Below are 18,610 nucleotides of genomic sequence, written 5' to 3'. Positions count from 1 at the left end.
GAGGAGTCTAAACGATTATATCTGAAAAGATGCTCTCACGTAATTGTCAATACAGCTTTTTAAGTAGTTATAAATCAGCATTGCAGTGTGTAATATGCAAATTACAATGTACATATACTAATAAAGCCAGAGAAGAGAAGATCTTGAAAGCCCAAAACCTCAGAAGAGTTTTAGTGTTCTTCCATGACATATTATAAAGCTTCAAATATCTCTAAATTGTGATGTGAAAAGCCGCAAATGATTAGTCAGATGCTTTAGAATCGTTAGAGGAAGAGGCCTCACCAGATTCGCAGTGTTCATGGTGGTGGTTGTTATCTTCATCTTCGTCGCTGTCATCCTCATCAAAGGGCTTCTGTTTGTGAAAGATGCAACACTTCTTGGAACTCTTTTTCTGCATAAACTCGTTATCAACTGTTCCGTCTTTCCATGAGACTTTCTTCTTCTTCCTGTTCAACCGAAGCACTAATCTTTCCGTAGGTTGGGACTGAGAAACAGGGGTTTCTAAGATGACAGAGGTTGTCGCTGAAGAAGAAGAAGGCCTGGTCACTGTGCTCATGGCTCAAAATATAGCTTCTAATATCTGATTTACACAGCAGACAAATAACATGAGTGGTTATACTGATATCTATGAGAAGAGTCCCAAACAGACACAAACGAAAAGCAAATTCAAATTGTTTCAGGGAACAATGAGGAGACAAGAAGCCTAAGCGAAATATTATAAACATATGTATGTCCCTTCAGAAAACTTTTAACCTTTTAAATTGGCTTCTCTCTCGAGAATCTCAGCTAAAATCAAAATATATAAATCCTATTTTCGAGATCTGAATTACTTTAAATTTCTAAGGAAGACGATAAAACACCAATCTAATTCTAGATCGACCATCATATAGCAAACCAAAAAGATTCACCTGACGGAACGATTCAGAGAAGAAGAAGTCGTCGATGTTCCAATGTCCAAGGATGATGAATAGAGAGAGGCGCTCGCTGTTGAACGAATGTCGAATGTTGATGGATCGAGAAGCTCCCCCCCAAACTTTTATTTAACCCTCATAAAATCAAATGTTTTTAAATTTGGTTGTTTGTTTTTATTAATTAATTAATTTTAAATCTTTTTAGTATTATTATGGGTTTGGTATTTAACCCAACAAGCTTGTATTGTCTGATGGGTTTTTCTAAAACAGATGAACCCCAATTGTAGGTCTTGTTACATATGATTTTTAAGCTTTTTATTGGTCTACATAGGGCTGAGACTTAGGATATTCGGATCCAGTTCAGATAAGTATATATCCAATAGATACTTAATAGATTTCGGATTGGGTATCACTGGTTTCGGATCGGTTCCGAATACCCATTTATTATGTAAATCATATAAATATTTACAAAATAAAATAATTTATTTTTAATATTTTTAAGGAAAACTTAATTGGAATCGTGTATATATATATATTAATAATATGTAGTTAGTACAACAAAGTTGAAGTAGCATTTTGGTATTACACATGACACTTCGCCTATCCAACTCAAGTTCAACCTTCGGAAGATGCAAATTTGCGTTTTTTAAGCATAGAATTCGATTTAGCGGTACTCAATCGGTTCTGGATAAAAACCGCAACCGACCCGATACCTATAGATAATCAACACTAATACCCATCGGATAAATCAAGAAAGACCGAAACCAAACCGAACCGATCCTTTTCGGATTGGATCCGGTTCGGATAGACGGTTCCAGTTAAAAGTCCTAGCCCTAGCCCTAGGTCTGCAGAAGCAATCAAAGACCAAACAAACAAACGAGACAAATCCTCTTATACCCCTATATCTCATAACACAATCTCAAAAGGACCTTTTTGTTCTTTTAATTTTATATGTCAAACGAAAAATCATAAAATTAAAATGGAAACGTTAATATTTTTTATTTGATTTATAGAATTTGATAAAAATATTTAAAAAATCCAAAAACGTTTTTTTCTATATTTTCGAAAAAATCATCAAAATATGATTAAAAACGATTTTAAAATATTTTTTTTTGAATTTGAAAAAGTATAGAATTTTAATATTTGCCCATGGGTTCACTAATCCATAAGGATGGGGTTAGGGTTTAGTTTTGATGACCCGGAAGGATTTAATTTGGAAGTTTGGATTATGATTAGAAAAAGAATTATGAAATAGGGGTATAGGAGACTCTAGGAACCCATAGGAGATTTGGCATTTCATATTTGGGGGCACGCCAGAAGTTGGCTCCAAACAAACTGAGTCATATCTTCTTGTATAAGAATATATAACAGACAAACAACGCTCACGGATTCACTTATTGTGAATGTCCTTGTTTTCAATTCTGCCTTGCCATCCGACCACGTTGGTGTGGGCAACTACTGTCCTTGTTTTGGTCAACTAGAGTTTTACTCAGAATTAGATAAGCATAGAAAACACTTGTATCGATTGATTATATACACTTCTACGAGATCCTTCCATTTCGTCCAATAAGCAATGGTTAATGGAGTTGACGCTAATGTCCTATGATAATAACCATCTTTCCAATTATTAGGTCGTACACAAATCTAACCACCTCTTTCACCTGCAATTTAGTTTCATGGATTGGTTATTGAGATTAACATGGGCGTTATTAAATGGGCAGATGAATTCGCTTAATTGGTGAAATTTCAAATTTGAGGTTTAAAGATGTTTTTTCCGAAAAAATAACTTTATAAATTTTATATTTTAAATATACGAATCTTATCTTCCTTTAAATTAAAAATGTTATTTATTTTTATATTATTTTCTCTATTTAGAAAAATTATATTATTGAAGTAACTTGTAATTATAAAGGAGACTAATTATATTCAAATAAGTCCCACACTAATCGATGACACATTGACACCTGCAAACAGAATTATCTCTGTAAAGATAGACAATCAACACGTACCGCCGTATTAGTTCTTGATTTATTTATGTTTTGTTTCTTGTGCTGATCTCCACAATCCTTTTCTGATTATATTTAATCTTTCACTAAACCAACATTAAGTGATAAACCCACTATCAGTTGTTCATTATTTTTGAATAATTTACCTTTTGTACTTAATCAATTATTTCGGAATAATTTTCTTGATAATCATGATTCATGATTGTTATGTGGGCTGGATCATCATGGGTCTATTTTCCTATCCTGTAAAGTTTAATCAAAACTGAGAGCATAGCAAATGTAGAATATCTAGTTAGAATAATTTCATAGACCAATACTATCAACCTTTGTTTTTATGCAGGTTAGAAAACCCTATATATATATGTGTTGGTATGTCAATTCTTTATATATGAAAGTAACTATATATTTAAGTTATGCATAGTATTCACTTCCTTGTTCATTAACTTGAATCATTCGCTTTCAATTGACACAGAAAATAAACTAAACAAACATCAAAAGTAACCTTTAAATCAATGATTAAGTACATGATGAATAGAGAAACAATAATTAACAGCATAAGTATAGTAATCAAAACAAAAAGCAAAATGGGTTTCGTTCATGTTTACTCATTGTTTTGTCCTATACGTCAACCAAATCTCTCAGTCAATCGGATCTCAATATTAATATGGTTCTCTCAAATATTTTCTAAAATTCTCATCCTCAAAAGATTAAACACAATAACATTTTATATCGAGTTATACTGAAAAGATATATTTTACAATGTATATAAACTTGAGGGAGAAAAAATAAAGCTGCACTTTTGTACGCCATTAGAGGGACACAATGTAAACTAACAAACTGAGTTACTATATACATTTTGCACAAACACAAAAAAAAAAAATTTATATATAACAAATCCCACATTGTTCCTTTTTCTCTTACCCTCTGCATAAACACTGTCACGCACTATATATAATCCTCATTAGTAGTATTAATCTTCCTCCAAGATAGTATTTGTTTAACTATAGATTAGTAACTACATTTTGAGAATGGGAGGTTTAGGTTCACCATGTGGAGGCTGCAAGTTCTTGCGTAGGAAATGTGTAGAAGGTTGTGTATTTGCACCATACTTTTGCTACGAAGAAGGGTCCGCTAATTTTGGAGCCATTCACAAAGTCTTTGGAGCCAGCAACTTCTCTAAGCTCATCTCTAATCTCCCTGTTCATGACCGTTGTGAAGCCGTACGAACCATCTCTTACGAGGCTCAGTCTCGTCTCCATGATCCTATTTACGGCTGCGTCTCCCAAATCTTCTCCCTCCAGCAACAGGTTCTTGTTCATCTTTTTATTTTGGTTATGTTAGCTTAATTATGTCTGATAAACGAGTTTTTGTTTTCATATTAAACCAGTTCTCTTTTTCATCATGTCTAGTGTGCTTACAAGTTGCTTGGCTTGCTTGTGTGTGTTAAGGTTGTTAGTCTACAAGCACAAGTGGTACTCCTTAGAGAACAAGCTTCTAGAAAGTTCCCTCAAGAGGATTGCATGGAACAAGGGAAGGTTGTAGCTCAAGATATGCCTCAAGATCTTCACAACTGGTTTCACCAAGTAGTCTCAGACTCCAACCTTAACCAGATGAGTGATGTTGCATCAACGACCATGGACCGCAACGAGTCATTTTGCAGCTCAAGTGAATCTCTTTACTACCCGGAAGTCATGTTTCCATGGTCTGTTTGAGTACAAGTGACTAGTTTGCGTGAGAATGGAACTTATATTCTTCTAGAAACTTTGCTCCTATCGACCTTTTGATTCTTTGCATCTCAAAAATCAAATCCACCAACCATTTTTCTCTTTGGATTTAACTGTTTCTTCAACGATCCTTCATAGAAACAACATTAGTTTTAAACAAGTGACCCAAAAGAGTAGCGTTTACTGAGCAAGATCATAACAAAGTGAAATGGCTGTTTTCCAACCAGACAACTACAAAGCCAGAGAGACAATCCGATCTAGTTACAAAATTTTGTCTTCATGTTGGTTTTTGATGTCCTAAAAGACATTACAAAAGGTCGTCTTCCTGTTTGTTACGAAATCATCTCTTGTGCTTGAACCGTACTTTCAACAAGAACTGCAACTTCACCTGTCCAATAACAAATCAATCTTCGTCAGCCATGTACATACCATAAAGCATTTAAGAACAGTATATGTTGCAAAAAAAAAGGAGTTCACAAGTGTTAATTTGGTGGATGGTTTCTTCTCATTCCAAACTACTCGATTCAAACAGCAAGAATAACCACGAAAAGTATAGGAAGATTATTGGGAAACAGAAATTACCTGGGCTGTATTGTAGACGATATACTCGTTGTACATAAGCTCAGAAGCCTTGGCCTTAGATGGAACAGGTTTTCCACAAGGAACTGTCACATCATCTCTCCACTTGGCAAACTCTGAATCCTGAGGCACTTTCTTGCCAAGCCCTTTGGTCGAGTGTTTCCCCCTCGGTGGTTTATCCATGTACTAAAGAATCGTAGGTCATATAAGAAGGTAAGAATACTATAAGTTATACGCTATAGCCTCAAGATAAGAACCAAACGGAAAGTAGCATAACTTTAAAAAAGTTGCAATTTAGGCTCACCTTGGCTTTTGTTAGCTCATGTATTTCTCCCAATGCAACTTCGCTCAGAAGCATTAGACCCACCGGGTTTTCCTTAGAAGTGAAGCAGTACTGAGCACTTTTACTGACAAGGTCAGCAAAGTAAATCCCCTTGCCAAACTGAAACACGAGATTTGAAGGAATTTAAGATTCTCTATCAAAGTTAACTATACATTGCAAAGAGCCCTCCGTAGACAAGCAAAGGTAATGAGAGAGTACTAACCATGTAGCCAGTAGCAGGAGCTTCTGGAGGCGCAATTCTCAGTCCTTGGTTCAAAATTCCAACAAAATTCGTTAACCGAGAACCTGAAAGCAGAGAGTTATTTTGGTTAAGCCAAGGGATTTGATTAACGAAACTTAGATATCGAATCAACCAAAAATACTGAATCTGCTTCAACAATCGTCTAACTGTGGCTAGGAGCAGTTGACTTACCATGCCATAGGAGCATCTTATTGCCAAGTTTTTCCCTGTGCGGAGCATATTTATCAAACTCTCCTTCTCTTTCGAGGGCAAAAACTTCCTCCAGTTCAAGGCTCCACTCCTGACCAATCCAAAAAAGCAGAAGTTGAACTAGAAGAATTATGATATGACTATTAAACCATGATAAGGAAACATAATGAACTCACCGTATGTGTTGGGGCATGAGTTGTGTTGAGATACTTCTCAATCAACCGATAGTCCTCACTATCATGAGAAAGTGGTGAAATATCGCAATGCAATTTCTTATATTTATCATCCAGAGATTCAGTGCTATCAGTATCAAAGCCAACTAATCTTGACGCTATTTCGATGTCCTGCAGCGCCTCGAGCATTTTCACCTGCGACACACACATGCAATATTCTTTTAATGCAGAAAAAGGCAGAATGATAAAATAACAACATTATGGTTAATGTGTTCTACGGCAAGTACCTTTGACTTAAAGTCATCTTCATCTCGGATAATATGAGGATGAACTGAAGGGATCATCGTAAAAAATCTATTGCTAGCATCAACAAGCAAGTTTTCTTTGACAGAAGGTTGGGGGTCGCTTTCAGTCAACAGCTTCTGTATCTCTGTCAATGCCTCAAAACCTGCAGAATAACAAACAAGAAAGAAGCACAGCTTAAACGTAAGAACTAATATTTATATTAGAAACAAAAGTAAAACTAGACAAGTAGGAGTTACCCTTCTGTATATTATGTTTGCTGAGTTTCCCAAGTGGCATCTCCGACATGTTTATCTCGAACTCCATCATAGCAGTTCTGTAAGAAGAAATGACTTTAGTACTTCAAACTGTTAACAGAGAGAGGAAGATAATGGTGATAAAGTTTCTGACCTGTATGTTTCCACATCAAAAAGGATCTTCATCAATTCTACTAATGGAGGAGCAAGATTGCTAATGGTCTGAACTGATTCTTTCTTTGCTACTTGCTTGTTTACTCCATAATCCTGAAACAACAGATACAGAATAAAGACTTAAGGAAATAAAAGAGTACAAAGATCCAAAAGATACGGATGCTTAAGAGAACTCACAATGTCCAACGGTAGAAATTTCCCTGGCTGCTTCTGGAAATTCGTTTTTTGTTCCCAAGATTCCCATGTGTTTGCAGTCTTTTCAAGAAATAGACGTTTGAATTCGTGAACTGCATCAGACTTTTCCATCTCCTCCAGTTTGTTACCTCCAATCTTTTCATTTCCAACGCGGCCCCATTTACGAAACACGTAGCAATCTGAACCTTTATCTTCTTGGATTATCTGGAGTATGTAATAACTATTGATACCGGTAGAAAGATCAGACATGCTCAGAGTTGTGTTATAGATACTGTTCCCATCTTCAAGGATGTGGCAGTGCTCTTGGAGGCCAGAGGCTTCATGCACAGCACTTCGCCCTTTTACTTTAACAGTGACCATGCCCTCACCAGCGTCTTCAATTTTGTACTTGTCAAATGGAAGCTTCCTCTGCTTTGTAAAACAGTCAACCAAATAATCCTCTCTAACGACTGCGACCTTCATCCTCCTATCAACACCAACATTTTAGAGTGAGAACAAAAAAAACTATGATGAGTTAAAAAAAGGCTCCATCCTACCTTGCTTTTCTCATTTCAGCATCTTCCATATCTGTCTGGCCACAGACAACCAAACAGCTTGTACCTGCAAATTTGTGAAAACAATATATTCTAAAGCTCAAAACAGGTTCACAATAGTCTAAACTAAACCGTAGGTGTAATGTGTACCTTTTTTAACTTTAGCATGAAACTCTGCACCGGCTTCCTCAATTTTCTTCTTCCATGCTTGCTGCAAAATGAATCTATCAGGCAATGGAGTGCAAAATTTAATCTGGAAATACAATATTTGAAGGAGGGAGGGCCATACGCGTTCCTTAGAGGATCCGGCAATTGAAACTCTAAGATCCTCCAGCTTTTCACTCCTTGAGGAGTCAGCTGCAGCTTTAGAACCTTGACCCTGGGATGTTCCCGCGGGCGATATAGGGTTCAAAATACGTTTTGGCTTCACACTCTTTTGCGACTTATTCCACTGCACAAAATCATAAGAAAATATAAACTCAATGCCAATTCCACCAAATCTAACCTAATCCGTACTAATATCTACTCTACAAAGCAACTTGTTTACCTTCACAAGGAACTGATTTTCTGTTTCCTCGGGGATTTTCCACTTCCCTTTGATGCGGTCTGGATCAGAACTGGCATGGGAACATTTGCTCCATTCCGATATGTAACCATTGCATCGGTAAATTCCTCCAGAAAAAGAAACATGACCAGAGCAAACAGGGCAGAGAGCGAGTGGACCAAACATCATGCCATCAGCACTAAAAATAAATAAGAAGATAGAAAGGTCAAGGAATTTGATTGTGCATCGAATTCTCTAATCCCATACAATAAAAGAAATAAAACAGCTTAGCAATGCAACTTACCACTTATCCCGCAGATCAAGTTCTGATCCTCTTGTACTTTGTTCATTTATTTCAAGCATCTCCCGCAACTCAGCTGTTGTCACATGTTTTTTCAGGTCATCCTTCAGGTTCCACAGTTCCTTACTTTGTGCCTCCATTTCCTTGTCTTTGCTACAAGGTTGTAAAGCACCGCTTGCAGACATAGTCTTAGCTTGTTTCGACTTCTCGTTGTCATCAGAATCATTTCTCCTTTTTGTGCCTGCTTTTGAATTTGTTGTGCCAAAAGAAATTAACAGAAACACATCAGGCAACAGTACTGTAAGAAAGAACTCAATTCATTACAGAACACCTTAAGACTCTTACCAGTTTTGGCTGCTGGCTGATCTTTCTTCACCAAGGGAAGAAGAGCTTCTTGATCTGAGTCTGGTATGCTTCCCCACCCAGACAAACTTTTCAGTTCAGTAGAGGGAGACGTTCCAAGGAAACATCTTGCGTGGTGCCACATCAAACCCTTGTTACCCGGGCCTTCAGGCTTAGAGAATATACGTACCTGGAAAAAGAAACATCACAATAAGTTCATATAAAATGCTACAACCAGTGAGATCGTATGAAAGATGAAGTAGAACAACACCATACCTCTCCTTTCAAGATTTTCTCGCTGCACTTTCTGCACCCAGCACGAGAAGTTTGTGAAACTTCAATCCCATATTCTAGCTTGGCATTGCCACCGCTACTGGCCGTGCTCGTTCCCGTGCTAGTGCTATTCCCTGCTCCAGATTCGACATATTGTCTAATCTTTTGCTGATCTTCCCAACGAAGAGATTCTAAGCCTTCAACATCATCAGCTCTAGCAAAACCAAGAGATAAAAAAAAAAAAAGGGTTGATAGCTGAACGGTTTTAATATCTCAACAAAGTAGCATAGGTTTTACATACGATTTAATCTGCTTGGTTTTCTTGAGTATACAAGAAGCATGGTGCCACATCTGCGTGAGAACAATTAAAGTACACAGAGGATACGTTAGCTTGACTGGAGTTAAAGCAAATGGGGAAGTTAAGCAGAGCAGGAAGAAGGAACTAAAACTATGACAGGACAGACTTCTTAGACAAGAGAGCTGATTGGCAGCATAAGAAGAATCAAAAGTATACTTTAAGGCTCAACATATGTCAATGTAGAAAAGCACGAATCTTTTGCAGTCATCTCAAGTAACACATAAACTCAAAAGGCATACAAAAGAGGAGCTTTTTACAAATGTAGTTTGAGAAAGTAAACAAAGCTTGACATGCAAATGTAGACTCAGAGATAACACATACGCACGAAATTAGCAATGTATAGAATAAAAAAACCCAACTTTGCCTCACAAAAACCCTAAAAGAAGTAACTTTATCATTTGATAAAACAGAGAGAAGAAACTTCAAACTAACAGGCAAAAGAGTAAAGTAGAGAAAAGAGAAAGAGGGGATCGTACGGGCATGACGCCATCGAATTGAGTAGCTTGAACAAGCTTTCCAAGGCGAAAGGTCTCCTTGTTGATGGGGGACTTGCAAGACTTGCAGGAAGACCTCGAGGACTTTGCATACTCAGCCCTCCACGGCTTATCTGGGCTCGCCATTTCTCTTTCTCTCTCAGGTAACACAGTGTGAGGAGGACTATTTGTACATACGCCTCTCGCGCGAAGAAGAAGAAGAAGACGACGAGGATGGCTTCTTGGTGACGCCTCTTGTTGTGCAGATTGTGTGTTTTCTACTGTTTTCCCCTTTTTTTTCACCGGCGAGGCTTTTAACCCTAAAAGGCTAAAAAGCTGTGTTTTTTACACCGTATCTTCAGTGGATCATGCTTTCTATAATTACGCAATATTTTATCCTTTTTATTAAATTCGATTTGATTTATTTCGACTTTAGTATATTCTTTCTTTAGAGAAAAAGACTAGTATAGCACCAAAGCAAGTTTTTGTTCTCAAAGTAGCACTCAAGACTCAAAGTCACAAAAATAGGTTTCATTAAAGAAGTAAATATACACTTATACCCCTTGGGTTAATTAATCCAAACCTTAGAGTTTAGAGTTCAGGGCTGGGGTTTTAGAATTAGGGTTTAAAATTTTATAAAAAATAAATACTAAAAAAAAATAAAAATTTTAAAAACAGTTTCAAAAAGTATTTTTAAATTATAAAAAGAAAATTTGAAAAAAAGATAAAAAAAAATTTCGAAAAAAAATTTCAAAAAAAAAATTCAAAAATTTCGAATCTGAAAAATATAATCTGAAACTATAAAAAAAATTTCTTTTTTTCATTTTTTTATTTTTATTTTATTTATTTTTATTTATTTTTGTTTGTTTATTTAATTTTAAACCAAGGGTGTTAGGAATATTTTACCCTTTAATGAATGTCATTTTTGTGACTTTCTCCTTCTAGTGCTATTTTTGTGACATAAACTTCAAAATGTGCTATTATTGACAATTGTCCTATTCTTTATCCCATCCGTTTTCCTATAATTTCTCTCCAATTTACAGAACCTTTTGTTTTATATATACGAATCTAAAATAGTTGATCCTAAAGAAAATTGAAGTTTCTTTATAATAAGAATAAATTTTACTACGTACTGGAAAAAATAAAGTATACGATGACAATGTAATTGGAAAATGATGTATCAGTAGGTTTTGAATAAATTGGATTAGTGTTTGTAACTTACTTTCCTCAGGTAATTCAAAGATTTTCTTCCACGCCCTACTACCATTTATCCTGTAGTCAGCTCTTTTTACCAAAGACCAAATCAACAAATAACTGTTTAGTTTACTTACCGGATATGATATGTATTGTGTTGTATAAGGCATGTGCACAATGTGGGATTACAAAAATATTTATGGTAAAGAAAGAAGCATACGTTTTAAAATTACTTCTACGTGGGTAACATATAAATATCAAAGGCTTCCTTCCCATGCGGCAATGCTTCTGTGTCAAGTTTTGACTCTGTCCAAGCTAATAAACCTTTTGTTAAATATGGTAGTGACCAATGTCCCAGTTGGGTTTGATTCTTCTTCCTCTCTAGTGTTGCTTTAGATTTATATTTTTTCATTCCGCTACTTATGTTCTATGTAACTTCTGTTATAAAGAAAATTTGGTATAAAATTTAACATTTACATCAAAAAAACATATAAATATCATCCACGTTTAAATTACTAAAGACTTATTATATTAACATTATTGAATCCTATTGAACCGATTGTTCAGCCGATAAAAAAACATAACATACATAGTTTTGACCCGGTTACGCTACCAGCCTGTTATTCGAGTTACGACATATGACTAAGGCAATTACGCAAAATATCAATTTCCCTACCATTACATTTACGGTAAAAATTGATGGCACTAGAAAATTACGGTAAAATCAAACCGGTATTCTACTAACCAGCTTAAACCGAATCATAACATCGCGTCTGTATTTGGCGCTCTATTTCCTCCTCAGTCCACGGTTCGGTAAGGTTTCAGTGGCGTTCTTCAAGGTTTGCTATCTCTTACCTCTTAACCGTTCGAGTCTAGTGCTTCATGGCCAGTCAAGATACATGTTATGGGGAGATTATCAAAATCTAGCAACTCCAGCGATGTCACAAGGAGTCCGGCATCCGAGGCAACGAGGTAAACCCCACCTCTTTGTGGTCAACATCAACGGTAGAGAACGGGGATTGATTTTCTGAGGATTCCAGAGCAGATTAGCGGATGGCGTCGGTTAAGTGGGCGAGCGAAGCTATTCTTGTAATGGTTGATTTAGAGAAATTTTGGTTGAACCAAACTTGTATCAAACACTGAATTCCAGTTTAACCGGTTGATGAATAATAGTATATATTTCAAAAAAAAAAAAAAAAAAAAAAAAAAAAAAAAAAAAAAAACATCGCGTCTGTATTTTTCCTTTCGAACTTTCAGTAAGAGCCAAAGAAAAACAACCTGGTTGTTCAAGACAGAAACCGTGTCATGTGTTAACTTGTTTGATCCGTTTCAATATTTTTATTTTCTCGGTTCAATGTAGAAAACCAGTTCTCCCCAAATAAAAGTCAAAAAATACTAGACCATAAAAAACGAAACCACCTTATATATATCAACTCATATTCATATTCTACATGCCACTCATACTCAAAGCGATACAAATCGTAAAAAGACCTTAACAAGTCGACTTTCTTTCCCTTCCTAGTTCTAGAGAACTAAGTGATGATGATGAAGAAACAAGTTATACTTGGAGTGATTTTGATTGCACTTTTCTTGATTTCCATGCACGCCAAACAAGTAGGAGCCACAAGACTGTTACGAACCCCCAACGATAGTGAGATCCGGTTCGTCGTCTTCCAGTCGTTGCAGATGGGTTCGGTTCCTGAATCCGATAGGAACGGTTGCTCACATCTCCCTAACGACTCGGGCAAGTGCCACGGATGAGCGCACGCACGTGAGTTTTGATCCCCATACTCAACTCTTATTCAGGCTACATATGTGTTTTCAAAAAACAAAATTCAGGCTACATATTGAATTTGTCTTTTATATTTTGCTGTTGTTGTATTTATTTATATATATACTACTAGAACTAGTTTGCTTAACTGTTCATGTAACATATCATGTATCAAATCAAATACGTGTTTCATCATGTTATAGAATTTCCGAATTTAGAAACTATTTGAAAATTAAGGAAACAAATTCCTTGATTACTACAAATTATTGATTATGTCTAACAAACCGGATTCTACCATAAAACTCAGTAAACGCTTTCGGCTATTTACTGGTTATCATTTATGCTTAGTTTCAAGTTTCAACTCAATTAATCAGTTTGAGGATTGTAAACATAACCGGTTCAGATTGGTTCGCATATTATTCGCATCCGATTCAAAGAATCAAATTAGAAACTAAACTGGTTCAGGTTGTATAAGCCAGTTCAGATTGGTTTGCGTATTACCCGCATTTGGTACAATACAAAGAACCGAATTAGAAACCAAACTGGTTTAGGCTGTATAAGCCGTTTCAGATTGGTTTGCATATTATTCGCAGTTGGTATAATACAAAGAACCGAATTAGAAACTAAACCGGTTCAGGCTGCATAAGCCGGTTCAAATAGGTTCATTATTCGATCCGGTACAAAGAATCGAATTTAAAACCGAACCGGTTCAGGTTGTATTAGCCGGTTCATATCGGTTCGACACGTTTGTGGTTCTTCCTTGGCGAAACAGATCCTTAAACGCTTAAACCCTCGATGGTTTCGATTGAACACTTCCCCGAGATTTGGGAGTGTCCATAAACCCACACACACTCTCTCTCTCGCTGGTCGAGCTAAAGGCAAGAGGAGGAAGAAGCAGAGAAATGGTGAACAAACCATGGAAGATAATCCCAAGACCACTCCTCGAAACCGTCCTCAACAACCACGTCCAACGCCACCGTGTTCCTCAGCCGCTCATCCTCCACGGTCCTCGCGGCGTCGGCAAAACCACTCTAATCCTCAACCGTAAATCTAACTCCTTTCTCAATCCCTAACTTTACCCAATTTCAATTTCTTCATAAAGATCACAACTTTGATTGGTTTTCGATCTCTTAGGTCTTCTCGGAGACTGGAACAAAGGTCCCCACATCGCCGGCTATGTAGATTTCGCACAATCGATCACGGAGCACCACCCGGATCACCAGCAATCATACCCATGGACGTCGTGGACCAGCGTTGACCCACCATTGCTGTCCAATTGCAAAACCCACCTCGAGAATTGCCTCGAATCCATGACCCACAAAGCCATAAAGCTCGGGACTTTAAGCTCGCAGCAGATATTCACCACCATGAACAAATGGCACGGTCTTAACACTGCCCTCCGCCGTGTTCTCCAGGGCTGTAAAGTCCCCGTCCCGGAGAAAGCCTCCGTTTCGTTTCTGTGGGAACGGGCGGTGTGCGCGCTATCTGTTCGACGAAATGCCGATGAGATTGATTTGTTGGTTGGGTTGGATGAGGAAGGTGGTGGTGGCTTGTCTGTAGAAGAGGCTAGTTACTATAGAGAGACGGCCTTTGCGTTGAGATTGGCTAAAGAGGTTATAAAGATGCAGCAGGGTTGGAGGGGCAATGCCATTGCGCATATGAATAGAACTAATGGGTTTTCGAAAACGTTGGCGAATTCGTGTACTGATTGGCCTTTGCTAATGATAGAGTTGTTGTCACAAGCTGCAGAGATTGGTTTCTTCCAGGTAATGGGATTGATAGTACCATTGTATCTTTGATATTACGAGTAAATTAAACAGTGGATGTATTGTTTGGAAACATTTTGCCAGATATAGAGTTACTTCCTGCACTCTTATATGATGGCTTAGTTTTGTTTTTGTCTTTGTTTCTTGTTTCACTTGGCAGCCTAAGCTAGTCTTAAACAACATTGAAATCTTGAAGAGTGCCATTCAGACTGATGATTCAACTGTCTCAGCGTCAATGTACCATGACAATCTTATATGGAGAATAATAGCGCTAGGTGCGAATGAGCGCTGTCTACCTGTCCTGTTCGTGACTTCGGATAGGTTGGTCCTATTTTTCTGTTGCCTTTTTGGGTTTTATAAGTACAAGCTGTTACTGTCCGATGACTGTTTGATATCATAAGCACTAGATGGGACATGTGCACTTTGTAGCATGTCATTTAGTTATAGATATTCTAAATAGTCATTTTCCATTCTGACTTTGACTGTTAGCTATGTTTTTCTTTTGAAACTTCATTTCCGTTCTCTAATGTCTTAATAATTTGAATCATGACAGCTACTACTCATATCAAGCCTTTGTTGACTTCGGGTTTCCAGACATTTTCATCTCTCGTGAGGTATAAGCTACACATATATCTCTAACTAAACTATGGATTCTGTATGCATTTGTGTGAACGTGTGTTGGTATTTTGGTCTAAAATGTTGATTTTCCCAGTCTCGCCCACTTACATTACATTTGGCTTTTTTCATTTGTAGACATTTGGATGGACTCCTCAAGAAGCCAAATTACACGTGGTTCCTGATTACTTCAGTGCTTCGGAGGTGAGAAAAATGTCGTAGGTTAAATGATAATTTTCTGATAACATCTTATTGTTTCTTTCTCTTAAGTCTTAAGTGACTGTTGTATATAGTACTAGAGTTCTAACGTAATATTGGAATTATAGTGGACTATCATTGCTGATGTTCTTGGAGCCAATTCTCGGCATCTATTTGAGCTTTATGCGCTTAAGCAAAGTAATCATTACCAAAGGTTGTGGTTCCCTCTTCTTTCGCATTCTTTCTCTTTATGTCCTTTGTGGGTTACATCATCTTCACAAATTAAAAAGAAAATATGAAAAGAAGTTTCCTTATTCAGGCAACCAAGTAATTTGTATGGTATGTGTCATTTCTTTAGTTTGATGGGGAACAAAGCAGGTACATTTGAAGATATTGTGGATGCATACTTGGCATACTTACAAGTAAGCTCGCTTTAATCTGATTACTTGCAGCTGCTCTCAAAGACTCCTTGTACACAGGAAAGTTATGTTTAATGTGTGACAATGTTCCTTGTACAGGTTGTTGTGGTTAATCCTGCAATGGAAAAAGCTTTGGTGCGGCTTCAACGGTATGCAGCTGATGTACGAAGGGGAAGCATTCCAGATGAAAAATTACGCTTTGGTGCTGCATGGAGGCATCCTCCGCGTAGTGAGGATCCCACTCTCTGCTCCGAGTGGGCTAAAATTCAGCTGATGGACTTTGTTCAGGCTCTTGTCAATACAGAATTAGCGGTACCTACTCTTCTAGAATCTTAATGAAAATTTGTTAAAATATGTTACCTCATTTCAGAATCAAATTAATAATTACAAGCATCAATGGTTCTACAGGTAAATTATTTGGGTGACTACAGCCTTGAGATCTTTGAAGACCCTTCTGCTATGGCATTGGTTGAGGTAAAAGTTATATCTTCTCTTGATCTCATTGATCCGTAGACATCAGTTTGAAGACGATTTTACTAAGAAGGGCTGGTTCTGTTCCAGGTTGGGATACTATATACTCAGCGAGATCCGTCTTTCTTCCGTCCTATATCCCAAGGCATTAAAAGATGCCTCGTTAGATGGTGATCAAACTTTTTCTCTTCTCCCTTGAACCTGCTCCTTTAAATCTCTGTTGTTTTTTTCAATCCTTAAACAGCTGCGTGATTTGCATTACAGGCTCATCCAAGAGCGAATGAAGATGAGTTATTGGAGCTCAACCAAATATTGGTGGCAGAGAATTATCCGGGGTCGTTATTACAAGCATTTGATGCTTGGCTACAGAACATAGGCAGTTTCACACAGGTAAACACGCCGTACATGTTCTGTTTCTACCTCTGTTTCTGATTCAAGTTCGTTGCGGTAGCACCTATGCATACTCAACGTACAATGTTTATGATAGTGTTACTTGCAAAGCTAATTATCTGATGTTTCGCTCTCCACTGCAGGTTTTGTTGTCACATGAACGTTGATGAAAATTGTGGGTATCTTGTCCCAGCAAAAACAGATAGGATTCATATTTTACCGTTAGGCAGGAAACATAAAGCCATAAAGGTGCCATATTTTTTGTTGCCAGTCAAGTCAAGGCCTGACTTTTAGTAACATCGTCATCAAAAAGAGATGTCGGAGGGAGAAACCTCCGGCGACTAACGGTGTAAGTGGGAATACACTGCCATGAGAACAGTTTTTTTTCTTCAGACGCTGTATATAAAGCGCATGTTTCTGTGTGTTTGTGATTTCTTTTGGCGGTAAAAGTCAAATACTTGAATTATTTACTGTATTGTCTACCTACCTTTTCAAACCGAAAGTCCAATAAAGTTTCTATTTTTACAATGAAAATCTTTTGATTATTAGTTTAGATTTGTTTCTGCAAATGTTTCTTGACCAACTTAGTGAATAGCCAAAAAAAAACATGTATGTATTGTCATTGAGGACACACATTAAATAAACTTATTAAATTTACGTTGATTAAAGTTCAAATGATATGAGACCAAGTCTAAAGCTACGTATATGTAATTATGTACGTGGGAAAAAAAGAATCAACGAATAATGAAGTGGGAGAAGATTCGTATGACAGCTCTAGCCGCGGCGGCACCTTCCTGAGCCGCGAGGAATATTGGTGCAACCGTTCCGACCAGAGCCAGTGACTGGGCCTCTTTGCAGCGCCTGAAACAACAGTAGACTGATCTCATCAACGGCCTCCGGGAAAGGCCTCATGGCCTCAACTTCCGTAACGTCCAAGACAACAACGAAAATAACAACTAAGATAATCACGAGCAGTAATTGTATCTTCATCATACTGTTCTTATTGTTTTTTTTTTTTTTGCTAAATTCCTTATTGATTAGAGAAATGTAGGGTCTTTTTAGGTTTGTATATGTAATGAATTCGTTAATGACTCTTATATATAGGGTTCTTGAGATGTCGTTGCACTACAAGAAAAATAGAATATAGCTACGAATTAGCTACAAAAATTTCTTGGCTGTAATTTTGAAGTCACAAATAGCCACAAACAAGCTACAGATTTTAAAAACCCAAAATTTGTGGTTATTGCGTAGATTTTTGTGGTTAAATATATATATATTTTTTTGTAAGCTATGGTTAAATATTTACGATTTATATTTTGTAGATATTTGAAGAAAATAAGATACGATTAGCTAAAAAACAAGTTGTGGAAATCAAAATCCACTATTAGCTGCGATTTATTTCGTGGATGTAGATACAACTTAATTTGTGTCTATTCATAGAAAATTTAAACTTTATTTACACCTTAAACTTCTAATGTATGACCATATTATTAAAATAAACATCAAATGATATGTTAGAAAAAAATTCAGCATGTATAATAAATTTCAAAAGAAACTCAAATTTACCCCTTTCCAAATTTTAAACCCTAAACATATAACCTAAACCCTAAAGCTCTAAATTATAAATCATAAACTTTTAAAGACAAACATCAAATAATATGTCAAAATAAAATCTAAAACTCATATAAATTAAAAAATGAATGAATCCTTTTCTTGTTTAAAACTCTAAATCCTAAATAGTAAATACTATCTATAAGTAGCAGTATACGGTTCTGATTGGTGACATGTAGTATTGAAGTCGAATTGCAATATGTATTACAATTCGATGTAACTTGCACTAAAAGTTATGTAGTAAAAACTGTAATTTTATGTGGTAAGTTTTACAGTA

General features: G+C 36.7%; 5 protein-coding genes across 6 annotated transcripts; 2 read left to right on the top strand and 3 right to left on the bottom strand.

Annotated features, from left to right (window-relative positions):
- Positions 1-15: 15 nt before the first annotated feature.
- LOC125609400 (protein phosphatase 1 regulatory subunit INH3-like) lies at positions 16-579 on the bottom strand. Its single transcript, XM_048780822.1, has one exon. The coding sequence runs from the start codon at positions 554-556 to the stop codon at positions 242-244; it is 315 nt and encodes a 104-aa protein (XP_048636779.1). The 5' UTR covers positions 557-579; the 3' UTR covers positions 16-241.
- Positions 580-3,564: 2,985 nt separating this feature from the next.
- On the top strand, positions 3,565-4,812 carry LOC106451384 (LOB domain-containing protein 14). The gene is made up of 2 exons (XM_013893313.3): positions 3,565-4,224; positions 4,366-4,812. Exons 1-2 carry the CDS (start codon positions 3,946-3,948, stop codon positions 4,627-4,629), a joined length of 543 nt encoding a protein of 180 aa, XP_013748767.1. The 5' UTR covers positions 3,565-3,945; the 3' UTR covers positions 4,630-4,812.
- LOC106451383 (poly [ADP-ribose] polymerase 1) lies at positions 4,720-10,233 on the bottom strand. Of its 2 annotated transcripts, none has more exons than XM_013893311.3 (19): positions 9,902-10,233; positions 9,369-9,418; positions 9,071-9,281; positions 8,798-8,984; positions 8,456-8,696; positions 8,155-8,350; positions 7,897-8,058; positions 7,758-7,818; positions 7,611-7,674; positions 7,057-7,540; positions 6,860-6,972; positions 6,709-6,785; positions 6,454-6,614; positions 6,170-6,361; positions 5,976-6,084; positions 5,766-5,848; positions 5,525-5,662; positions 5,224-5,406; positions 4,720-5,029 (listed from the first exon to the last, which is right to left on the bottom strand). In XM_013893311.3, exons 1-19 carry the CDS (start codon positions 10,043-10,045, stop codon positions 4,982-4,984), a joined length of 2,904 nt encoding a protein of 967 aa, XP_013748765.2. In that variant the 5' UTR covers positions 10,046-10,233; the 3' UTR covers positions 4,720-4,981. The 2 variants fall into 2 exon arrangements, with proteins under 2 accessions (XP_013748765.2, XP_013748766.2); XM_013893312.3 differs by having other exon boundaries at positions 8,456-8,693.
- Positions 10,234-13,643: 3,410 nt separating this feature from the next.
- On the top strand, positions 13,644-17,256 carry LOC106451385. The gene is made up of 12 exons (XM_048780819.1): positions 13,644-13,907; positions 13,998-14,629; positions 14,790-14,950; positions 15,183-15,243; positions 15,383-15,448; positions 15,571-15,656; positions 15,801-15,864; positions 15,961-16,173; positions 16,270-16,335; positions 16,423-16,502; positions 16,597-16,722; positions 16,866-17,256. Exons 1-11 carry the CDS (start codon positions 13,766-13,768, stop codon positions 16,706-16,708), a joined length of 1,683 nt encoding a protein of 560 aa, XP_048636776.1. The 5' UTR covers positions 13,644-13,765; the 3' UTR covers positions 16,709-16,722; positions 16,866-17,256.
- Positions 17,251-17,774, bottom strand: LOC106453632. The gene has a single exon (XM_013895859.3). It carries the CDS (start codon positions 17,713-17,715, stop codon positions 17,497-17,499), a length of 219 nt encoding a protein of 72 aa, XP_013751313.2. The 5' UTR covers positions 17,716-17,774; the 3' UTR covers positions 17,251-17,496.
- Between the last annotated feature and the right edge of the window lie 836 nt (positions 17,775-18,610).

The sequence above is a fragment of the Brassica napus genome, chromosome A5 (assembly GCF_020379485.1).
Source record: "Brassica napus cultivar Da-Ae chromosome A5, Da-Ae, whole genome shotgun sequence".
NCBI lineage: Eukaryota > Viridiplantae > Streptophyta > Magnoliopsida > Brassicales > Brassicaceae > Brassica > Brassica napus.
Note: the sequence above shows the minus strand (reverse complement) of the source record. Positions and strands in the feature narration are given on the sequence as shown.

Bases quoted from the DNA above. Each gene is read 5' to 3' on its own strand.
- LOC125609400 (XM_048780822.1), bottom strand. From the start codon at position 556: ATGAGCACAGTGACCAGGCCTTCTTCTTCTTCAGCGACAACCTCTGTC.
- LOC106451384 (XM_013893313.3), top strand. From the start codon at position 3,946: ATGGGAGGTTTAGGTTCACCATGTGGAGGCTGCAAGTTCTTGCGTAGG. The intron at 4,225-4,365 runs GTTCTTGTTCAT...GTGTGTGTTAAG, and splicing joins TCTTCTCCCTCCAGCAACAG to GTTGTTAGTCTACAAGCACA.
- LOC106451385 (XM_048780819.1), top strand. From the start codon at position 13,766: ATGGTGAACAAACCATGGAAGATAATCCCAAGACCACTCCTCGAAACC. The intron at 15,865-15,960 runs GTAAGCTCGCTT...TTCCTTGTACAG, and splicing joins CATACTTGGCATACTTACAA to GTTGTTGTGGTTAATCCTGC. The intron at 16,174-16,269 runs GTACCTACTCTT...ATGGTTCTACAG, and splicing joins TTGTCAATACAGAATTAGCG to GTAAATTATTTGGGTGACTA.
- LOC106451383 (XM_013893311.3), bottom strand. From the start codon at position 10,045: ATGGCGAGCCCAGATAAGCCGTGGAGGGCTGAGTATGCAAAGTCCTCG. The intron at 8,059-8,154 runs GTAAACAAGTTG...GATTTTGTGCAG, and splicing joins AAAATCAGTTCCTTGTGAAG to TGGAATAAGTCGCAAAAGAG. The intron at 7,541-7,610 runs GTAGGATGGAGC...TGGTGTTGATAG, and splicing joins GCTGAAATGAGAAAAGCAAG to GAGGATGAAGGTCGCAGTCG.
- LOC106453632 (XM_013895859.3), bottom strand. From the start codon at position 17,715: ATGATGAAGATACAATTACTGCTCGTGATTATCTTAGTTGTTATTTTC.